Genomic DNA, 20540 nt, shown 5'->3' on the forward strand with positions numbered 1-20540 from the left:
TTGTGTTGTCGTAGGAGAGGAATGTGGACAAACGTTGACACAACATATCAAAGGTTGGCTTGCTCATCCTAAAATTTCGGACCCACTGCTCCTCGTTAAAGCCCGTCACAATACGCTCCCACCAGTCCTGAGATATGCACAGGCTGCAATGATTAGCCTACTGCTGATTAAATTAACAGGACACTGCACCTAACCTTATTTTATTTCATTTTTATTTGATAGACTCGATTTAGTCTTTAATGCAAAATAATAAAAATAAATAAATAAAACATTTTATTTTGAAATTTGGTATTTCATTATTTTGATTAGGGTTACACATACTGACCCTGTTAAGCTGTTAACTAAATGACATTTGAATAGCACTATAACATCATAAATAAATTTTAAAAAGATAATATTTTATACCTAACATTGTGTGTGCAAAGAATCTTTTATATGCAAACAAAGGAGGTCATAATTTAGCAAATTGTTTAGAATAGCACAGCAACACAATCATAAGACATTAATTTCAGCTGCTCATGACAGCTGAAAAAGAAAGGCAGGCCAAAAAGGCAAGAATGCTGAAAGCAAGGGTGCGATTGATCTGGCACTGATCGTTATCAGCCGATGGGAGTTAAAAGCAAAAAAAAATCCACATTCCACAGCCTGTCACACACCCAGTTTAAGAGCAGTTTTTTCTTCTTGTAATTAGGAGTATAGTGAGTACATGCTTTACCTTCACAAATGAAATACTCAAAAAACATTTGCATTTAAAGAAAGCACTTTTCGTCCTCCTCCGCCTCATAATCATGGTGATGTTTGGCGAACTTCGCATATATTGCAGAGCTAGCATCAATCATATTTTGCATTTGTCCATCTGTGCAAGATAATTTAACCCTTTAAACATGCGTGATGTTTCAGATAGTATGGCAAGTGTAAACGCATGAATCGGATATGGGTCACAATTGAAAGAACGTGTAAACGGACGGTCAAAAAAATCAGATATAGGCAACAAATCAGAATTGGGCATCAAGACCTGCAGTGTAAACGAGGCCTTAGACACACACGCCGAGTCTGTTGCACACATCTATAACACATGTGTCTGTAGTTTACCCAGAGTGCCCTGGACTGTATGGCAGTGGAGGTGGGGCGTCTGAGGGCCTTCATACAAACGGGACAGGACGAGGAAGGGTTTTGTGTGCTGCTGAAAGATCTGGACACTTCCTGTAGTGACATACGACAGTTCTGCAAGAAGATCCGCCGTCGTATGCCAGGCACAGATGCACCGGGCATCCCAGCTGCCCTCAGCTTCGGGCCACAGGTGCTCTTATTCATGTACTTGATATGTTAAATTCTAGACATATCTTGGATATCTCAGCCTTCCATTGATGGGGTTTATGTGTGTGTGTAGGTGTGTGAGACCCTGGCAGAGAGCAGAAGGCAGCTGGCCTGGGTGAATGCTGTGCTCCAGGAAGTGGCAGCAGCAGCCGCTCAGCTCATCGCCCCTCTCAGCGAACATGAGGGACTTCCAGCCCTCAAACTGGAAGACATGGCCTTTAAAGCAGCTGAACAGGTATGTTTGGGTGAATCCTGTGAAAACATGGCTGGGTCACCACAAAATCAAAATAATAATAACATACACTACTGGGGTCAGTAAGATTTTTTTAAGAGGTCTCTTATGCTCACCAAGGCTGCATTATTTGGTCAAAAATACAATACAAACAGCAATGTTGTGAAATATTATTACGATTTAGAATAGCTGTTTCGAATAAATATAATACATATTTAATAATGTACTTTATTCTTAAGATGTAAAGCGGAATTTTCAGCAGTAATTAATCCAGTCTTCAGTGTCACTCAATCCTTCATAAATCATTCTCTTATGCTGACTCGCTGCTCAAGAAACATTTCTTATTATTATCAATGTTGACAACAGTTGCTGCTTAATATTTTTGAAGAAACTGATACTTTTTTTCAGGATTCTTTGAAATCTTTCAAAACATAAATCTCTTTCCTGTAACATTTGATCAATTTAATGCATCCTTGCTGAATAAAAGTATTAATTTCTTAAATATAATAATAATTAAATATATAAATATATATGCTTAATACTTTATGCTAGATGCGATTACTTGCAATCACGATTAATCAAGTTGACAGCACTAATTATATTATATATTATATATTACTAATCAAATCTAACATAAAAGTTTGCAAATATACACACACACACACACATACAGTATACTGTATATATATATATATTTACAAACTTTTATGTTAGATGCTATTAATCGATTTGACAGCACTAAATATAATATAATATCATATAATATCATATAAATGACAATGTGGGGATGTAATTTAATCTCTTTGGATCTTTTTTTCAGATCTATGGGTCACAGGGTATAAACGCCCAAGAGTGTCTGCGGCAGTCATGCAGTGTTGTCATAGCAACCATGAACAAGATGGCTACCGCTATGCAGGAGGGAGAATATGACTCTGACAGACCACAGAATGGAGTGAGTCTGGGCCCTCTTTTAGTGTGTCCATCTGCCTGTATAACAATGGCTATGAATGTTTGTTGTGTATCTATTGTATAGATATCTCCTGTTGAAGTCCGAGGAGCGGCGCTAAGGGCAGAAATCACTGATGCTGAAGGACTCGGTCTTAAACTTGAGGACAGAGAAACTGTCATTAAAGAGCTTAAGAAATCCCTTAAAATAAAGGTAGAAACACTCACACTCAGACATACTATTATTTACACAAGATGACAAAATATCAAAATGTGAGAATGCTGAGTGAAAACTGGTGTCGTTCATAGGGAGAGGAACTGAGTGAGGCCAGTGTGCGTCTCAGTTTGCTGGAGAAAAAGCTGGACAGTTCGTCTAAAGATGCGGATGAGCGAGTGGAAAAGATTCAGACGATCCTAGATGAGACGCATTCACTCCTGAAAAAGAAAGAGAAGTAAGAGATGATGGGGTTTCTTGCACATATTTAGGCTGCAGCTTGTCACCCTAACTCCTAATGTGGGTCTTAATGGCCCAGGATAGTGATAGGGATACTATACTGTAAAAAAGGCAATTAATATGGGTATTATAATCCGTAGGGAGTTTGAGGAGACCATGGATGCTCTCCAGGCTGACATAGACCAACTAGAAGCAGATAAAGCAGAGCTTAAGTATAGAATCAACAGCCAATCAAAGATGACCATTGAAGGCCTGAGAGGAAGTCAAGCTTCTGGCATCGCCTCCATTGTGAATTGTGGCATCACTGCTGGTAAGATAAGGGAATCAAACTAGTTCAAATGTCTTTCTTAAGTCTTAATTTTAAACTGTCTAATATGTCTTCCATTGTTTGTATTCCTTGTAGAAGAACAAAAAGGTAAATCTGTTGTCAGTGTGACATTTAAATATCTCCAGTTCTCCACTCATGGTCTCTCTGTGCACTGCGTGTGTGCATGCAAGTTATCCTTGCCTATGTTACTAGATATAATATTTAGTTTGTGCTTTACAAATATTTCATCATGCTTCCCTTTCATAATTTGCATGTGCTGTAATTTAGGCTTAATTAGATGCACGTCTCTTGATCACTGTCCTTTATTGCACAGAATGCTTGATTCTGATTGGTCAACGTGACATTCTGCTCAAATAATTAAAAAAATGCTAAACTGTTTGATTGACTGATTTCCCATTCAACTGTTTAGTTTCCTTTCTTATAGCTTTCTGCATGGTATTTCATGTCTCCCATAAACTCTGTGGTCTCTTTCTCCTCATCTAATATATTTAGTCAATGAAACATTATGACAAAAATAAACTTTTTAGGGAAAAAAAACCTACTTTGAGTTTATTTTTTTGATAATGTGCATTATCACTTACATATATGCTTTATAAGCCTATCTAATATTTGAATTATAATATTTGAAATCTCAATTATTATGATCTCCATTTGGTGGACTATTGAGAAAATCCTGAATGGATTTTGTTGAATCCACCTAGAAGATCCTCCCTTTGAGATGTCACTGTTTTATTATAATAGTTTAATAAACACTGGTAAGAAACTGTAATATTGTGTAATATAATTAAAATAAATTAAAATAACTATTTATTATTTTAGAATATATTTTAAAATGATCCTTCCGAAATCATTCTATTGTGCTGATTTTGGTAGTCAGCTCTTCGGCTCTTTATTAGTGTTGAAAACAGTTGTGCTGCTTAATATTTTTGCGTGATACATTTTTTCAGGATGCTTTGATGAACAGAAAGTTCAAACGAACAGCATTTATTTGAAATATAATCTTTTGTAACATTATAAATGTCTTTACTTTCACTTTTTAATTTTCACAATGTAATGAGTCCTTGCATGAATTTCTTTTTGAAAAAAATCTTACTGACCCCAAACTTTTTAATGGTAGTCTATATAATTTTTTATATATATATCATTATTTACACACCCTCAAGTTGATGAGTTTCTTTGTTTTGTTGAACACAAAAGAAGATATTTTGAAGAATGTTGGTAACAAGACGGTAGCCATAGTATTTTTAACTGTCTTGTTACCAACATTCTTCAAAATATCTTCTTTTGTGTTCAACAGAAGAAAAAAACTCTTCTGTTTGGAACAAAATAAGGGTGAGTAAATGATGACAGAAGTATCATTTTTTGGGTGAACTAACCCTTTAATGTAATTCAGTAGGTGTGTGTGCAGCTTCAGGAGTGCAAGTGATGGATTCTCCACTGCTGACTCAGCAGATTGAAGCTCAGCGACTCAGCATAAAGCATTTGAAGAACGAGAACAACAGACTGAAGGTCTCTCCTACTTCCCCACAAGCACATTTCCCCAATGCAGGCACCAAGGATTTAGTCTCACTTTTGTTTTTGTGCGTGTGTATGTGTGTGTGTGGACTGCAGGCAGAAAAGATGCGTGCTCAGCTGGCGTCTCTCACTCCTCTGAACGTGCCAAAGCTGGGCTGGAGAGAGGGCTGCAGGCCGGAGGTGTTGTCTAGTGCCCTCTACCGAAAAACAGACCAACTACTGGACACTCTGCTCCAGATGAGTGCCAATGTGAAAGTGGTGGACATCACAGGGAAATCTCCAGGTCTGTCATAATTAGACTTAACAACACAGATTTCTGTTGTTTTTACATGAATTGTTCAAGCGCATATGTGTTTTGGTTAACAGTGAGTCCCAGTGCGCAGCTTCTAGAGCAAACTGCAAGACTGCAGTCGCTCAGTGACACCCTCGATAGGCTTAAGGTAAAACAAAAATGCTTCAAAACCATAGACATCATTTACATGTCTCTTGTACTTACTTAAGCAACCTATTTCTTTGAAGGATGAGGTTGCTGAACATGTAGTGACTCATAGGCCTGGTGCTCAAGTCTCGTCCGATTTTGCCACTTTTCCCTGCACTTCCTTTGTGAAGGTAAGACAGATGCATAAAATGACATTGATCCACATCGTTTGGGTCTGTATAAATCTCTCATTCTTTCTCTTTCCGCTCTCAGGCAAAGGAGGAGAAGAAAGGAGATGCTGTGTTAGTCGGCCGTGTGATGATGCCTTGCGCCCAAGGGCAGGAACAGGTGCATCGTCTGGTGCTTTCACAGACACAGTTACAGAGAGTTCACCGCCTTCTCCAGACTTAAAATGACCTGTCGCCTCTTTACAAAAACCTAAACTTATTCAAAGTCCATCTCCAAAACCCCAAAATTTGAAACAACAGATATCCCAGCTAACAAGGAACATTCTCAGAACTTTGGTTAATGTTTTTCGTCTGAAATGTTTTAGTTGGATGTTTGTCTAACGTTCTCTCAAAGTTATTAACAAGCGTTCTTCCAGTAACATTAATAGAATGTTCAAAGTTACCTGGTCTTTAATAATGTTCTCAAAATGTTAGCACAAAAATGTTATTCATACATTGTTCATGGAACTTTTTTTTTTCTGAAACGTTTTATTTGGACATTTGTATAATGTTTGTAAATGTTATTCTTGTTTCAGAACATTCAGAGAACATTTCATTTTTAGTTACGTTCGCATAATGTTTGCAAAATTATAAAGTGGAAACATTCAGGAAGTTTTGAACATTCAGGGAATGATCAGAAATAGCGCTTTCATAACTTAATGGGAACGTTAGCAAAATGTTCTTAGAATATATTTTTTGTTAGCTGGGATTATGGAGAATGTATTTATGGCCACAAACCAGATTTGAAACATGAGACATGCTGAGGATGTTTTATTAACAAGGCATGAAATAGATGATTCAGCATGACCCCCGCATGAACCCTTTCCTGATTTGGATTTCCAATGACCCATGTTTACAAGTATTTAGCTAACAAGATTTCAATTTCAACCATGTATGTGTTTAATTAGTGGTGCTTTCCAAGTGATTAGACTTATGATTTTCAACGGACGGACGATAAAACAGGGAAAAATCCAATAAAATAGGGGTAGAGACCAGAGCCATGTGATTCGACCAGTAAACAACCACCAAATACCCTGGCAACCACCTAGCAATTGCATCGCAACACATTAAAAACCAATGAAAACCTTATAGCAACGCTCTGGCAACTACCTGAAGCAAGCACTGCTTACATTTTCGTGGCTTTGGAGACGCTCTGAAGGGAGGGTGGGATCTAATGCTTTCAAAGCTAGCTTGCTATTGCTAGCCGCTAAATTGCCTACCCTACCTTTAATAATTAGGTGTTTCAGGTATAAAGGTGAGTATCAAACATTTGATTTTAATCATTTGATACATGTAGTGCATTTAGAACATTCTGAATCGGGAGGCCAAAGATGGACAAATTCCCAATTTTAGGGCTCTATTTATTCAGCGTAACTGTGCTAATGCAACTTTGAACCAGTACATTTTTCTCTTTAAAACACATTAAATGCAGTGATTGCCTGGCACAGCCCTCTTAATACTCAAAATACTTATCCAGGTGTCAGAAAGACAGGAAAGAGAGTATGCTTTTCAAATAAATAATAAGTCAAATATTTAACAGCTCTGTGTGCTCGACTGTGATGCCTGAATGTGCCATGCAAATGTGCTTCTGTAAAGAAAATACAATTGTTCTTTTAAGTGAATGATCAGATTCAGTGCCAAGCAAGGGCGAGATAAAAACATCAGGTGAATGAAGCTGTGGGCTCAAATAAAAAGAGGACATTAGACAACAATATTTATTAACTGTTGTATATTTGCTCCAAGAGCTTGTCAGTATTCAAGTGGTCTTAAATTAGCAATGGTTTGCTTTGTTACTATTAATTTATTAACCTATTAACTGTACAAAATGCATACTGTTGCTTACAGTATTGTTGAATGTGTTGGCATCTTGTGAATTAATTTAAATAAATTATTATGCCATTAATTGCATATTGTTTGGCTTTATCTTTTAATACAAAGATTGCCTCATTAGTATAGCATTAGTCCTGTTCATTTGAAGGGTTCGCTTCATAAGAATTATCCACACACACACATTGGATTTGGCACAGGTTTTATGCCGGATGCCCCTCCTGACACATCAGAGCTTGCATAGATAAAACTAATGTGAATACATGGGACATACAGTATTTGCATTGACTAACCAGCAATGAAAGAGCTTATAAAAAAACAGTTTGCATAAGAACCATAAAAGGGGTGATAGCTAAAACTGTTGGAAAAATGTGTCCTCTTTATGTTGCTCTTACAAAAACAGGTCTGTTTACCACAGTAAAGAGCAACACACAGCTCTGCATCACTTACTGGAACTGAAGAATATGTTCTTCTTAACATGGCATCAGATGGGATATATTAATCACGATTGAACTACAAACTACCAGTGTGATTTTGCAACATATGGATACCACCACAATATTGGACGGTAATAACACGGCTCCTCACAGCAATGGCACCAGCAGAGTAGACCAGATCCAAGAGATCATTAGATGGATCACATTTGCTGTTGGGCTTCCAGGAATCGGCGTCTCTATCTACCTCATGGGCATGCAGGCAAAAACTGGTAAGGCTGCTCCTGTCTACCTCATCAGCCTGCTCGCATCCGACATCTTCAACATCCTTGGGCGGCCGAAGGCGTCTGCGGAGGACACCAAGAATACCAGTATGCCGAGTATGGATATATCCTCCCTGATATTCTACTTTGGCATTATTTCCAACATCGTGTTCATGGTCTGCATTGCTCAGGAGCGATATCTGTTGGTAACCTGTCCACAATATAATGCCTTCTGCATGAAAATCAAGCAGTCGAGCATGATTTCATTGGGTGTGTGGGCAGCTCCGTTTGCAATACTCTTCCTGGCTTACCAAGGATATTTCGTCTTGTTTTCCATAGCACTTCTTATCCCACTACCACTCCTAGTGTTTTTCTTTTTGGATTCTTTCAGAGTCATATGGTGTACAAAACGGCTAGCACCTGTGACTGACAGAAAAAAGATTCTGGGTATGCAGGTGGCCATCTTGAGTAATTACAGTATGCTTTACCTCCCCTTTGTCCTAAATACACTGCTCAAGGCATTGTCTCTAAGCTCCTATGTTTACTACTTGGGACTTGTAGCTGATCTTCTTCTCTATCTTGGCCCACTTGTGGACCCATTCCTCTCAATCCTTCTTACCAATGGAATTGGTGACATTTTGAAGGCCTTTCCCTGCTGTGCGAGGACGAACACAGAGGAGAATATGGAGATTGTGAATACAGACACTGTGGAAACAGTGTCTGGTATAGTAACTATGCTCTGAGAAAAATTGATAATCAAAAAATCTTACTAATAATTGTTCATTTTGATTGTTACATTTTTACAGCTTAGTTTAAAGGGTTTTCACCCAAAAATGAATATTCTGTCAGAATGTCTGTGTTTTTTTGTCCATGCAATGATAGTCAATGGTCAACAAAACATTCTTCATAATATCTTCTTTTATGGTCTACTTAAAGTCATACAGGTTTGAAACAACATGAGGGTGAGTAAATTATGACAGAATTTTCATCTTTGTTTGAACTATCCTTTTACGATGATTCAATGCCAGAAAGTTCAATGTTCAATGTTATGCCAAAAAGACTGCATAAGAAGACAAAGCAAACAGCTAAAATTGTTCAAATTTGCCATTATAATAAACTTAATTGATATTGGTAACTCTTGAGTTCTACTAACAGGTTCACTCATTTGAAAAATATTCGGCTTGACACAAAGGGTGAAATAAATGTTTTATGACACAGATGTGCTACTGAATGCCCTTTAGCTGTAATGTGTAAAATATTGATGATATACAGTAATTTAGTGCACTGTAATAACCCGTTTAGATATTTAAAGAACAGTTCACCCCCCAAAAAATATTGTTCTCCCCCCATTTACTCACCCTCATAACTAATCCTTTATTCTATGGACCACAAACGGAGATGTTCAGTAGAAAATCCAAGCTGCTGTTTTTCACATATATTATGATAATGATTTAAATTTCAGTCCGTTCCTCACACAAATCTAAGCTATATCTTATAGCTCCAGATGACTAAGAATATAGTGCACGAGTTGTATGGACCACTTTAATGGCGCTTGTCAGTATTGGACACTAGTAACCTTTCACATCTCTTTTTATGTTTGATTAATGAAAGAAACTCATATGGATTTCAAACTAAATGAGAGTTATGTAAATAATGTGAATTATGAATAAAGGTGAATTATCATATATATTTAACAACATTCTTCTTACATGTTACCATTGAGTTGTCAAAATGAACTCTTGTTCGAGAACTTGTATACTTTCTTTAATATTCATAAAATGGAATACAAATGTTGTCCCAAGTACATAGAAGACTCTAAAAACTAAAAAGGTGTAAAACATCTGAGGAAGGACTCATAGGATATTAAGTCTGCCACTAAAACCGAACAGGTAGAGAAAGAGTGCAGAGCTCTCGGAGCATGTAACGGTAAAAATCTTCAGGCACAGTCACCAAAGTGTGGGAGTCATTACAAAAGTGAGGAGATTTGGCTTTTGTAATCCGCACACAACAACACAATCATATACGGATTGGAACACAAGAAATCTGTAAACAAATGTTCTCCATAAAAAAGGTCTCTGACTAGGCGCTTTCTTTTGGAATAAGGGGGAAAAGGCTTGCGAGCATCTCCAGCGTAAGAAAAGCATTAAAAATAAAATAAAAATAAAAATAAAAACGGTGATTGAAAAGAGCCATTGTATTTAAGTCCTGAGTTTTTTAAAACAAAACATAAAAGGCCAAAAAAAATTAAAAAAATTCAAAACACTGTCGAACCCATGGAAAGTTTTACAGTAAACAAGATTGATAGTTTCCAGGCCCGTAACGGTCACTTGAGCGCACTGAAACAAATCAGTGAAAACAGAAGGTGGGCTTCATCCAGTCCGCTGGTGGATTGCTAGTCTCTCAGGAGAAGGGCGAGGGGTCTATTGGCAGCAGAAGCTGTGGTCCAGCTCTAACCAGCGGTGGCCTGTCAGTCAAGGCAGCGGGGTTCATCGGCGCGGTTGGTGTCGGGTAGGTCTGGGAGCGGGTGCCACGGCGCAGGAAGGCGTTGAGGCAGAAGCCGCAGCATCCTCGGCCTCCTCCAGCTCTCCCTGGAGCTCCTGACTAACACTGGACTGCAGTGCCGCCGGCGTCAACCACTCCTTTGGCAGACAGCTCTGAAGGAAGGGCACACAAGAGCTGAAGTAGGCCAGTCGGTTCACCCAGCGTGGGATTTCTCGACCACAGAGGATCTGGGGCAGACGTGAGGAGGATATGGTGAGATTTTTGGCTCTTTATGGCAACAACTAGATTAATATATCTACTTCCCTCTGCTTACCTCTGATAGTGCTGAGGAAAAGTGATTGCAGTTCTTGTGCATGAGGTGGTAGGCATTACCCTTATATTCCTTCCCCATTTCCTCCACAATTCTCTCCACATCCTCTTCTGCGAAGTCTGTGCTCCCTAAAACAATGGCCTCTCTGAGAAAGCAAGTAGAAAGTTAAGAGGGTGTGAGAGAGGAAGATGGTTTTACAAACATATACTTTCAGTCTGATCGCTGTGGAGATAAATATTCTGACTCACTTGAATTTGAATGTCTCTCCGAGCTCTGTGGCTTCACCAGGTGTTATCTCAAATATACCTGAAAAAGGATAAGGATGTCCTCCATAGGCAAACTCTGCAACACAAGAGAAAGTACGAGTTAGGGGTGTGCGATATGACTTAGAACCATTAAAATGCCTTTACAGAGAGATCGTTAGTATTGTGCTACAGTGCACATTTTATGATTTGCAAGCATTAAAGCCTTGCCAAATCATTTCAAATCATTTTACACGCACACTGTTCTGATATACGGGTTTCAGAAAGCACACACCCGAAGCGTGCAAACAGGAAGCCAGCTGTCACAGCACATGAGTACTGGACCAAGTTCTTTTTTTCTTGTTGTCTCTGTCAAATACATACAAGGTTATGTCAAAATAATTCAAATAAAAGTAGTCAGTTATACTGTATCTTAAGTGAATGTAATTTGTTTGAGATTACATTAGATCTATACATTCTGTCTTAAAGTGACAGCAGCCCAATAAACCTGCTGCTGTCTGTGACAATGTTAATCAAACAACAAAGGAAAAAACAATTCAAGTCGACATGAAATCAAAATTGACCCTATTTACTTTGTTTGCGCATATTACTAGTCTTGTGGTGAACAATTAATCCGTGCAAGTTAATACACAGAAAAAAATTGTTTGCCGTCGTAATCTTTATTCAAAATCTGAAAAGTTACTTCCTGTCTGGAATGGCGTTCCTTTTCTGATGATGTCAGTTTGACGGCTTGGGTTGAAAACGCTAAACCACTCCCCTCAAACCGTTTGCTATGAGCAGAGATGCAGAGGAGGAGCGCTAAAGTAAAACCCTGTCCTCTGTTCAATATTCCGGTTCACTGGGAAATACGTCACAACACTGGAGAAAAGTCGTTTGCAACTTCCGGTTCACGGGAACTTTAACTAACTGCTCTTGACTGAAGAAATTTAATTTAATTAGCTTTAATAAGAATCAGTGAATATTTTATTCATACAGTGAAGACTATGCAGCGTTGTTTATTTTTGTTATTTTGATTATTAAATTACTAACTAGAATGCTGCTATAAAATAGACCTATTGTTCCTGAAAATGTTTAAGCACTGTTCATGTTTCATTTGTATTTATCGTATATTGTATTTGTCCTTTTAGTAGTTTGCATCCTTATTTTTACAAAGATACAAAAAACATTTTTTGAAATAAAATAAAGTGAAATAAGATTTTGGCCCATCCCTACTTTGGCCTAAATGGCCCAATAGGTTTGTTATTCCTTTTTTTTTTTTTTTTTATGTTTTGTTCCCTTGTAAGGTTTTTTTTTTATAGGGAAATTAGTCTGGCTGTAGGCTACTACTCAGTAACTTGCACTAACCAATTTTATGTTTTTGTCATTTTTATTATTACTATTTTATTTCAGTGAGTTGACAAGGAAACATTTTTAATTTTAATTCAGTTTGAGATTTAACAATCTAATACATACATTATATTTTAATTAATGAACATGTATTTTAATAGTTTTTAAATAGTAAAAGTTTTACATACACATTGCAGTGTAGATGCCTGCTATGTTAATGTGCTATAGGTTATATATTTATCTGTCTAATTGGGGTTGCTAAAAACACCTTAGTTTGTGTCCTTAGTTTGAAACATAACCTGTAAAGCTGTGGGCTCTTATTTGTCATTTTGATCACACAGAAAATATTCAAGAATGCCAATGCAAAATAGATGCCAAACAAAACAACTTTTCTTCTGAATGAACTGGAAGCCTTTGTAGACAGAAACCATACAAGATGTCAAGGTCTTTTCCTGTTGCATCAACATATCATCTATGATGTGAGGTTTAGTCACACGTTTAGACACCCCCTTCTTTCTTTGTAGAAGTCATGATGCAAGATCTTCTGATTAACTGGACATTTGAGTAGCTTGACTCATTTGTGTCTGAGTCATATCGTGAGCCTTACCTCTGCCATAGATCTCAATTCCTGAGTGAAAGACTCCAATTCCCAGAGAGGTAGTGAATTCATTGATCCAGTACTATAAGGAAACATAACAAGTCTGAGTGACATACTGCCAAATGGTAAATGTTTTTCAAGGACAACTGGAATGATTTGCAATGTTAAATCTGAAAAGAATGTAAAAATGTGTCTTTATATACTCAATAAAACAGATTCTCAATTTCCATAATAAACCACTCTAAATTATGGACATTCAAGTGTACAGTACTACCATATTTTTAAGGCATCTTAAAGCACTATGAAACCAAAATATTGAATAAACACAAAAGGGATGGGGGATTTGTGGAACTAAATCAGCGTTACAATTCTGTGGAAATCTGTTCATCTTTTTGAAATTTTCCGTGGGTGGCCCAAATATATGAAGTGTTTATTCAAGAGCTAGCTATAAACATCAAAAATATATTCAAAATATTGAATAAACACACAAGGGATGGGGGATGTGTAGAACTGAATGAGCGTTAAAATTATGTGAAAACCTGTTCATCTTTTTGAAATTTTCTGTGGGTAGTCCAAATATTTGAAGTGAATATACATGAGACAGCTATAAACATCTCACAAAACATTCACAATATAGCCTATATTTGGACCAAATTAAATTAATGGTTTTCTTATGCACATTATCTCTACAATTACTATACTACTCCATTATGAACTGCTGTGCAACCATTAAAGTATGCTGATTTCAAAACGATTGCTGCGTTCAAAATGAGCAAACATGCATTGCAGAGTAACGTGTGGATATGTACAGACAGGCAAAGTGACTGAGCACTTGACAAACCTTTACACCCATATCCATCCTATTAACAAGTCGTCTGTTAAGTTGTAAATTGCAAGGAAGTACCTGACAGCTGCCCCCAATTGATTATGTCATCAGAAAATAAGATGACCAACGCTTTTCAGCATTAAGTGTGCAGCAGTAAATGATCTAGCCTATACTTGTAATACATTCATGCATATACCTAAAAGTAGCCAAGATGCATATTGCTCCAAAATATACACTAAGGATTTTGGCACAGTGTAAAATGATTTGTTTTGTTGAAACAATTTAAAATAATAAGAAAAAAAAATAAGTGTAAGGGATGAGAGAAATTAAGCAACTAGACAGTTCTCCAACTCCACCTCATTCAGTGTTGTGAAATAAGATACTTATCCCCATGGCCTCAATTATGTCAAAGCCTATTATACATATCCTTCATCACAAAACTGGGGATTAGTCTCTCTGTGATCAGCAACTAGCTTCTAAGTGTGATTTTCAACAAGAGTACTCCCATGCCAATAGAGATGGGATTAGAAAATAAAATCTACAAGCTCATACTTGAACTATGTGGTAGATCTCACATTGATAATTTTCTGGGAACGGCTGTAAGGGGACTTTTCATTTCAGTAAAAAACCTTATAGTAATGCAATGTTTAAGGGATCATGGGTTTATGATACTTTAACATTTATAATGAATTGGCCCCGAAATTACAAACTACACATTAGAAATCACAGGCCACTAGTCGGTCAAAAACATTAGCACCCATCTCTAGCTAAATGGGCTGTATAAATCTCCTACATTGTTTATACGCTTAAGTTAACAGCTTGTAAAGCGATTCCCATCCAAATTACAATTACTTGACAACTTCAAAAAACTCTGGCGCAGCTCAAATTTCTAGTCTTAATCTTTATGTGAGAACAGAAGCTTAAAATAGCCCAACATAAGTGAGGAGGCCTAAGGAAAGTATACATTTCCATGACCCTGTTTCAAAGGGTCAATGAGACACATGAGACAGACTAAATCTTTAAACGGCGACTATTCACGTTACTTAGGGATCAATGACACTTGGAGGGTATGTCAATATTACCAGTCAATTTTTTATAGTCTCCTTTCGGCCCACAATGCATTTGTGCATTTGGGGTAAAATGAATGTGTTATAATGTAGTACATGAATAATAGGCCTTCCACAACACTATTTTAATTGCTACATAAAGTGGTTTACTTTACATTATGTAAAATATTATAAGATAGATAGATTAAAAAATTAAATCAACGAAAACCTCTTTCAAGATAGATAGATAGATAGATAGATAGATATAGATAGAATTCCACTGTTGAACATGATTTTAAAAAGTTGTTGAAATAATGTGGACTGATGGCTTCAACAAAAACATATACCATCGTTTAACAACCTCGTAGCTCACAGTAGGTCTGTCTTTCACGGTTTATAATTTACCCGTTACAAATCAATTCCCCCATGGAGAAAATGACTGAGATATGTACTTCTGTAACGGACTATTTCCGCTCGGTGCCTCGCTCTGAAACTCGGGCGGGGAATGGAAAACTTGAAGTGGAGTTCTACTCGAGTGATTACAGAACGCTTTGAGCAAAGATCTCCCTGTCGCTCCTCTCCACTTATATACGATATTCCAGTCCGGAATATAGTCTGTTCCGTGCTTGTTGACACGCAAAGCTTGACGCTTGTAAAATATTTGAAACGTTCTGAAACGCAACTTACTTGATATTAATTAGTTATTTATTATTGGACTATAAAATAAATGTTACTCGCAATTTTGCTTGTAGTGTTATGTATAGTCTGATTTAGAGTCCAGAAGCTCTCTTATTCGCGTGATACTGATCAATTGAGCAGTTTTCGAAAGCAGAGAGAATAGTGTTTAGCATGACTTATAAACAGCTGTCTCAGATCACACAGGTGGATTCAAATTACAGTTGAATTAACTGGGTCGCAGCTTTCAGATACATCGTCGTATACAATTCTACAGCTGATACACTTGATGACCTTTACTGCAGAAATGTGGTTAGACTTGAATATTGTTTAAGGAAATAAAGGATGAATCATCTGGTAAGCTGCCAATGAAATTTTGCACACATTTCCTCATACCATAAAACTTTATCTCCATCTCAAAGCATGCTGACATGGCTGTGCTTCAAACCCTAGTAAGCCGACTACGTACGCGTTCAAACGTGTCCAAAATACTGCCTAAGTAGGCAGCTCGCTTTGTTTTAGGACACAGCCATTACATGTGTTGAAGTAATGCCAATACTAGACACCTCTGTCACAGGAGTGAGTTATCAGTATTTGTTTTAAAGGCACCTACCATATCATAAACGTTCAGAATAACCGGCTCGTTTGCCATCACAGGTGTGTAACGTTATGTGTTTTTCTTTCACTTTAGCTGCCGACCAGCTGCTGCTGCGGTCCTCCTCCTCCGTTTTTCTTTTCACTCTATTTCTCAGCACCCGGAATAATGTTTTTCCCCTTGTAAGCACCGCTGCTGCGTCCTCTTGACTTTTGCAGGATTAAAACAGTTTAGAGACATCTAAGAGCTGGTCCTGAAAGGGGTTTTCATTGATTGAATTTTTAGGCCACTTCTATTTAGTCCAGCTACAGGGAGTAGCGACGCTGCTAGGCTAACTGCCATTTAGCTCCTTGACCAGCGGAGGCAAAAACGAACGGCACACAAAAGATAAAAATATTCGTGAAGTCTCAGCCATTCAGACGACGAAGTGATATTTACAGTGAACGGAAATGAAAGCAGATGCACTTCTGAAAAAAAGGAAGACGTTTAGCACCCGCGATGTGAGCAGCCTCCCCCGTTTTATGTGTCTGATGATAGTGCGGGTTCACTGAATGCGCGTGCCTGATGATGCTGCCCAACCTCACAGCAGTACATTACTGCCACTCTGATGCTTTTATAGAACAAAACACCCTCCTCACACATCATTACATTAATATATCGTATCGATACACAGCCTTACAATGTTAAAACCAAATATATGTCAACATTTTACTAATAAATATTTACTGATAAAGTTTTTTTTTTTGTGGAATAGAGGAAAAACTATATGTGCTATGTGCTTTGTGTTTGGGGAAGGAATGAGAATGATAATTAACACTTGATTATAAATGCTCAGTACATTATGCAAATTAGGCCCAAATGGTTATAATAAGTAGCCAATGTCTGTTTTGAATCCGAGAACATAAACAAACATTAATTTGGTTGTGTGATTTAATAATGAAACAAAGGGCCACAGTTAATTTAATCAAACAATTTACATGAACGGTTTGGTATAAGATAATTCGTTCTGCTTGTGTTTAAGTAAGTAGTGACAGGAGCCTACCTAAACTATATGAGAATTGAAATAATAAGGTTTTTTAAAAATATAAAACATATGCTGTGTAAATCATGTCCATTATTAGGCTACACAAATTGTCCCAGTGAACTACATGCAACAATCTACTCCGAAAATGTAATTCTACTTGTGTTTAGTGAAACTAGGCCCATTGGTAGTAAAGTGACAGTATCTGAACTACATACACACACCCATGAACTATTGTAGTTACTAATATATGTAGAAGATGGAGCAAAGTATGATGTGTAAAATAAAGGCCTGGATCAAAACCATAAAGACAAGCGCTGGTCACACCTGTGAAGAAAGCAGATAGTTTTATTGATTATTAAATATCTGTTATTTTCAGGAATAACAGGAGAAATTAATAGCTTACATTCTGATTCCGTTTGGACTGCAAATACAGCATGAAGATAGCAAAAGCTGAGTAAAAAAACAAAAGGTTTCTGCCATCAAGTGGTCAAAATCATCAACTACAAATATTAAACTGAAAACTATCTACGAATTATTAGCATCCCAAAATCAGCTTCTGTATATGACTTATTAATATTAATAAGTAACATAATTCTTGGAACTCCTATTCATAATTTCATAGGCTTGGTCAAGGTTACCCAGTTTTTCAGAGAGACATGAAATACATTCCATTTTCTTTCATTGCTAATAAACCACATGACTGCTCATATCGCCTGAGATAAAGCCATGTTCTGAAAACTAAACTGAGATAAAACTGCACCTACATGTGATCCCCAGGCCTCTTCTGACGCTTCTCATCAACTAGCATAGATTTCCATGTTTGGGCCTCATGAAGGCAGGCTCCCTACAGAGCCAAAGGAAAGTTTTGTTTCTACAACAACACACTGCCAAACACACACACATCTGATGCATATTACCTGATGCATGGTTGCATTGAAGTAGTCTTTTCGATTAAAGTTCTCTTGCACTATAAGTTTGCATCAACACTGCGCACAGATTTGTCTCCATCATATCTAAAGAAAATAAAAATATCAAAACAGTTGCACAGTACATCCACAATATAACAGTCTTCTTCCTCAAAACATTGTATGTGTGGCTCATATTGCTAATTGTTTCTTGGTAGCTGTGAGACTTCAAGAGAACTCATGACTATCATCAGTTACCTCACATGTATTTCACTGGGAGAAAAACGGATCTTGTTTTTTATAGAAACACAGTTGCTTTGTAGTTGTTGTTTTCAAAAATATGTTACGTAACTCCATGACAAAAACAACACAGTGCTTCTCATATTTATCTCAAATGCTGATAAAATTACAGCATCAGTATCTAAAAAATACACAGGCCTATAGGACAGATTCTCACCAGATCCTTTGATGGATTATTAAGCACAAACCTGCAAACGATACATTGAGAAAATGATTAAGTACTACATGGTTATAGGATATGATTTCTAAATTATATTGTTACATAATCAGACAACACTTCGTTGGGCAGCCCACAATAAACTGGGAAAACTATAGACAATGTATGCTGTAGTATCTATATAGTTTTCTTATAAAAATTTTCACATGTTTTTACAAATAAGAAAAGGGAGAATCATCACCAACCACAGTAGCCAAACAACTTACCTGACTTTTTAGTGAATTGCATGAATTACCAATCTTGGTTGGTAGCAGCACTGTAGAGACTATACCACTTGATTTTGGGCTGGATGACCTGGATGCCTTGATACGGTTGAATTTGTCAGTACAATAATCTTTCAATGATATGCCATTTAAAGCACTCACAACAGATCAGTGTTGTTAGTCCTTTCTCTGTAGTCTGGCATCCTCATAAATGCTAAAGGTCTGAAAGAAAAGATACTCTCAATAAATACTGTATGACAGTGTAATACCAGTAATATATATATATTTAAATACTTGGCTTATATGAGCATCACAAACAACTCACTCCCTAAATGCTATTTTAAACACAGCTCATAAAGACTGGCTTTTCTAAAAGACCCTTCTTGTCCAGACCTTGTTTGCAGTATCCAGATGGTGCACACTCTGGGTCATTTCTGTGATCTGCAAAACATGGTCATTGGTTACATTCATGTTTTTACCTTCATGGTAAACTAAATAAACAAGAAGTGTCTCACTTTCTTATCCTAGACTTAATAAAAGTACTTTATTGGCATCTATGGTGAAGAACCTTTCCATTAAACCGCTCTAGAGTGAGTAAAGGGCACCATGTGTCAAAATGATTGATTGATGACCCTCATAAAAATTCCTCAAATCCAGAAATGTAAAAAACAAAGTTAGAGAGAGTTTTTTCCTTCACATACATCATTTAAAAAAAAAAAAAAAAAACGTGAAAAACAAAAAGTCAATTTAAAATGTTTCAGAAAAAAAGTAAAACAAGTTAGAGAATGTCTTTCACGTTCGATTTGTAAAAGACACCAGAAAAAAGGGTAAAATGCATTTCTAAAAAACAAAGTTTTCAAACATGCACCAGTATTACAACATATCAAACAACGTGCGTTAAAATTACATAAAACAAATATATTGCAAATGTATATGTAAAATACATTTGAAGAAAGTTGTCCCTTTACAATCATATAGCATTTAAAGACATTAAAAACCCTGTATAGCCTACTGTTAAAATACAAAGGCTTGGCCATAAGAAAACTATAACAACCAAGAGAAATATGTCTACTACCTTAGATTTAACGTTTTTTCTGTACATCAGCATCGGTCTTTAATAAAGACCTTTCTTTAATAAAAATATCTCTTGATCTTATGCTTGTCACTGTTACCCAATACATTGCTTCACAGTTAAAACATTTAAAGCACATTGTTTTTTACTAATTTTCAGACATTTACACTTCAAAACACACAAACATCCCTAAACTCACCCACAACCACATGATGAATACCACTGGCTTCTTGGCTTAAGTTAGAGGAATCCATTATTCGCAGGTAATCCCATTCAATATCATTACACTATCTTTAAAACTATAAGCATGGCTTTCCAAAGCTGAGCTGACAAAGAGCATCTGAAATGGGCCTTGGAGAACATCCTTACTCAAGAAAGTTCAGGTTCTCCAGATACGTAGTCGTAGTCTTTAGTGTCCGTGTACATCACCAGTGTGCTGAATGAGACAAACACAGCAGAAAGGATGGTAGCGATTTTGGGAAGACTCAAAACCTTTAACATGTAGCTGCTAGTCTTCCAATCCAGAGTTTCCCTACTTTTATAAAGCTTGTGGTCTGTCCATGCAAGAACTGAAGCAAGTTCAAAGTCTTACAAGTGAAGCTGAATCCACACGTTTTGAATCACACGACAATCCACGTTTTTGTAACCGATTAAGAAAACAACTTTGTTTTTGTTTTTTACAAATGGAGACACTCATTTGCTGTGCATTTGCAATCTG

General features: G+C 36.9%; 2 protein-coding genes and 1 long non-coding RNA gene across 8 annotated transcripts in view; 1 reads left to right on the forward strand and 2 right to left on the reverse strand.

Moving 5' to 3' along the window:
• Positions 1–7344, forward strand: part of dctn1b (dynactin 1b) — a 32900-nt gene extending 25556 nt beyond the window's left edge. For 4 of the 6 annotated variants that reach the window (XM_084092865.1, XM_084092861.1, XM_084092863.1 and 1 more), the window contains 11 exons: positions 1088–1300; positions 1391–1552; positions 2370–2501; positions 2583–2708; positions 2804–2946; positions 3089–3258; positions 4670–4785; positions 4888–5074; positions 5158–5231; positions 5311–5400; positions 5483–7344. In XM_084092865.1, the coding sequence (XP_083948991.1) occupies positions 1088–1300; positions 1391–1552; positions 2370–2501; positions 2583–2708; positions 2804–2946; positions 3089–3258; positions 4670–4785; positions 4888–5074; positions 5158–5231; positions 5311–5400; positions 5483–5620 (1551 nt within the window). In that variant the 3' untranslated portion in view covers positions 5621–7344. Of the gene's footprint in view, positions 1–1087; positions 1301–1390; positions 1553–2369; positions 2502–2582; positions 2709–2803; positions 2947–3088; positions 3259–3351; positions 3748–4669; positions 4786–4887; positions 5075–5157; positions 5232–5310; positions 5401–5482 lie in introns of those variants that run through there. The other 2 variants (XM_084092862.1, XM_084092866.1) reach the window with 2 other exon arrangements.
• A 2364-nt stretch (positions 7345–9708) lies between these two features.
• Positions 9709–16688, reverse strand: desi2 (desumoylating isopeptidase 2). Its single transcript, XM_084092875.1, has 5 exons — positions 16120–16688; positions 12969–13041; positions 11021–11114; positions 10776–10917; positions 9709–10689 (listed from the first exon to the last, which is right to left on the reverse strand). Exons 1-5 carry the CDS (start codon positions 16156–16158, stop codon positions 10447–10449), a joined length of 591 nt encoding a protein of 196 aa, XP_083949001.1. The 5' UTR covers positions 16159–16688; the 3' UTR covers positions 9709–10446.
• A 332-nt stretch (positions 16689–17020) lies between these two features.
• On the reverse strand, positions 17021–18171 carry LOC311069606. The gene is made up of 4 exons (XR_014603540.1): positions 18043–18171; positions 17890–17969; positions 17529–17575; positions 17021–17449 (listed from the first exon to the last, which is right to left on the reverse strand). It is a non-coding gene; the product is annotated as an uncharacterized lncRNA (long non-coding RNA).
• Positions 18172–20540: the final 2369 nt, after the last annotated feature.

Source organism: Abramis brama (genome assembly GCF_963993115.1).
Source record: "Abramis brama genome assembly, chromosome: 19".
Classification (NCBI taxonomy): domain Eukaryota; kingdom Metazoa; phylum Chordata; class Actinopteri; order Cypriniformes; family Leuciscidae; genus Abramis; species Abramis brama.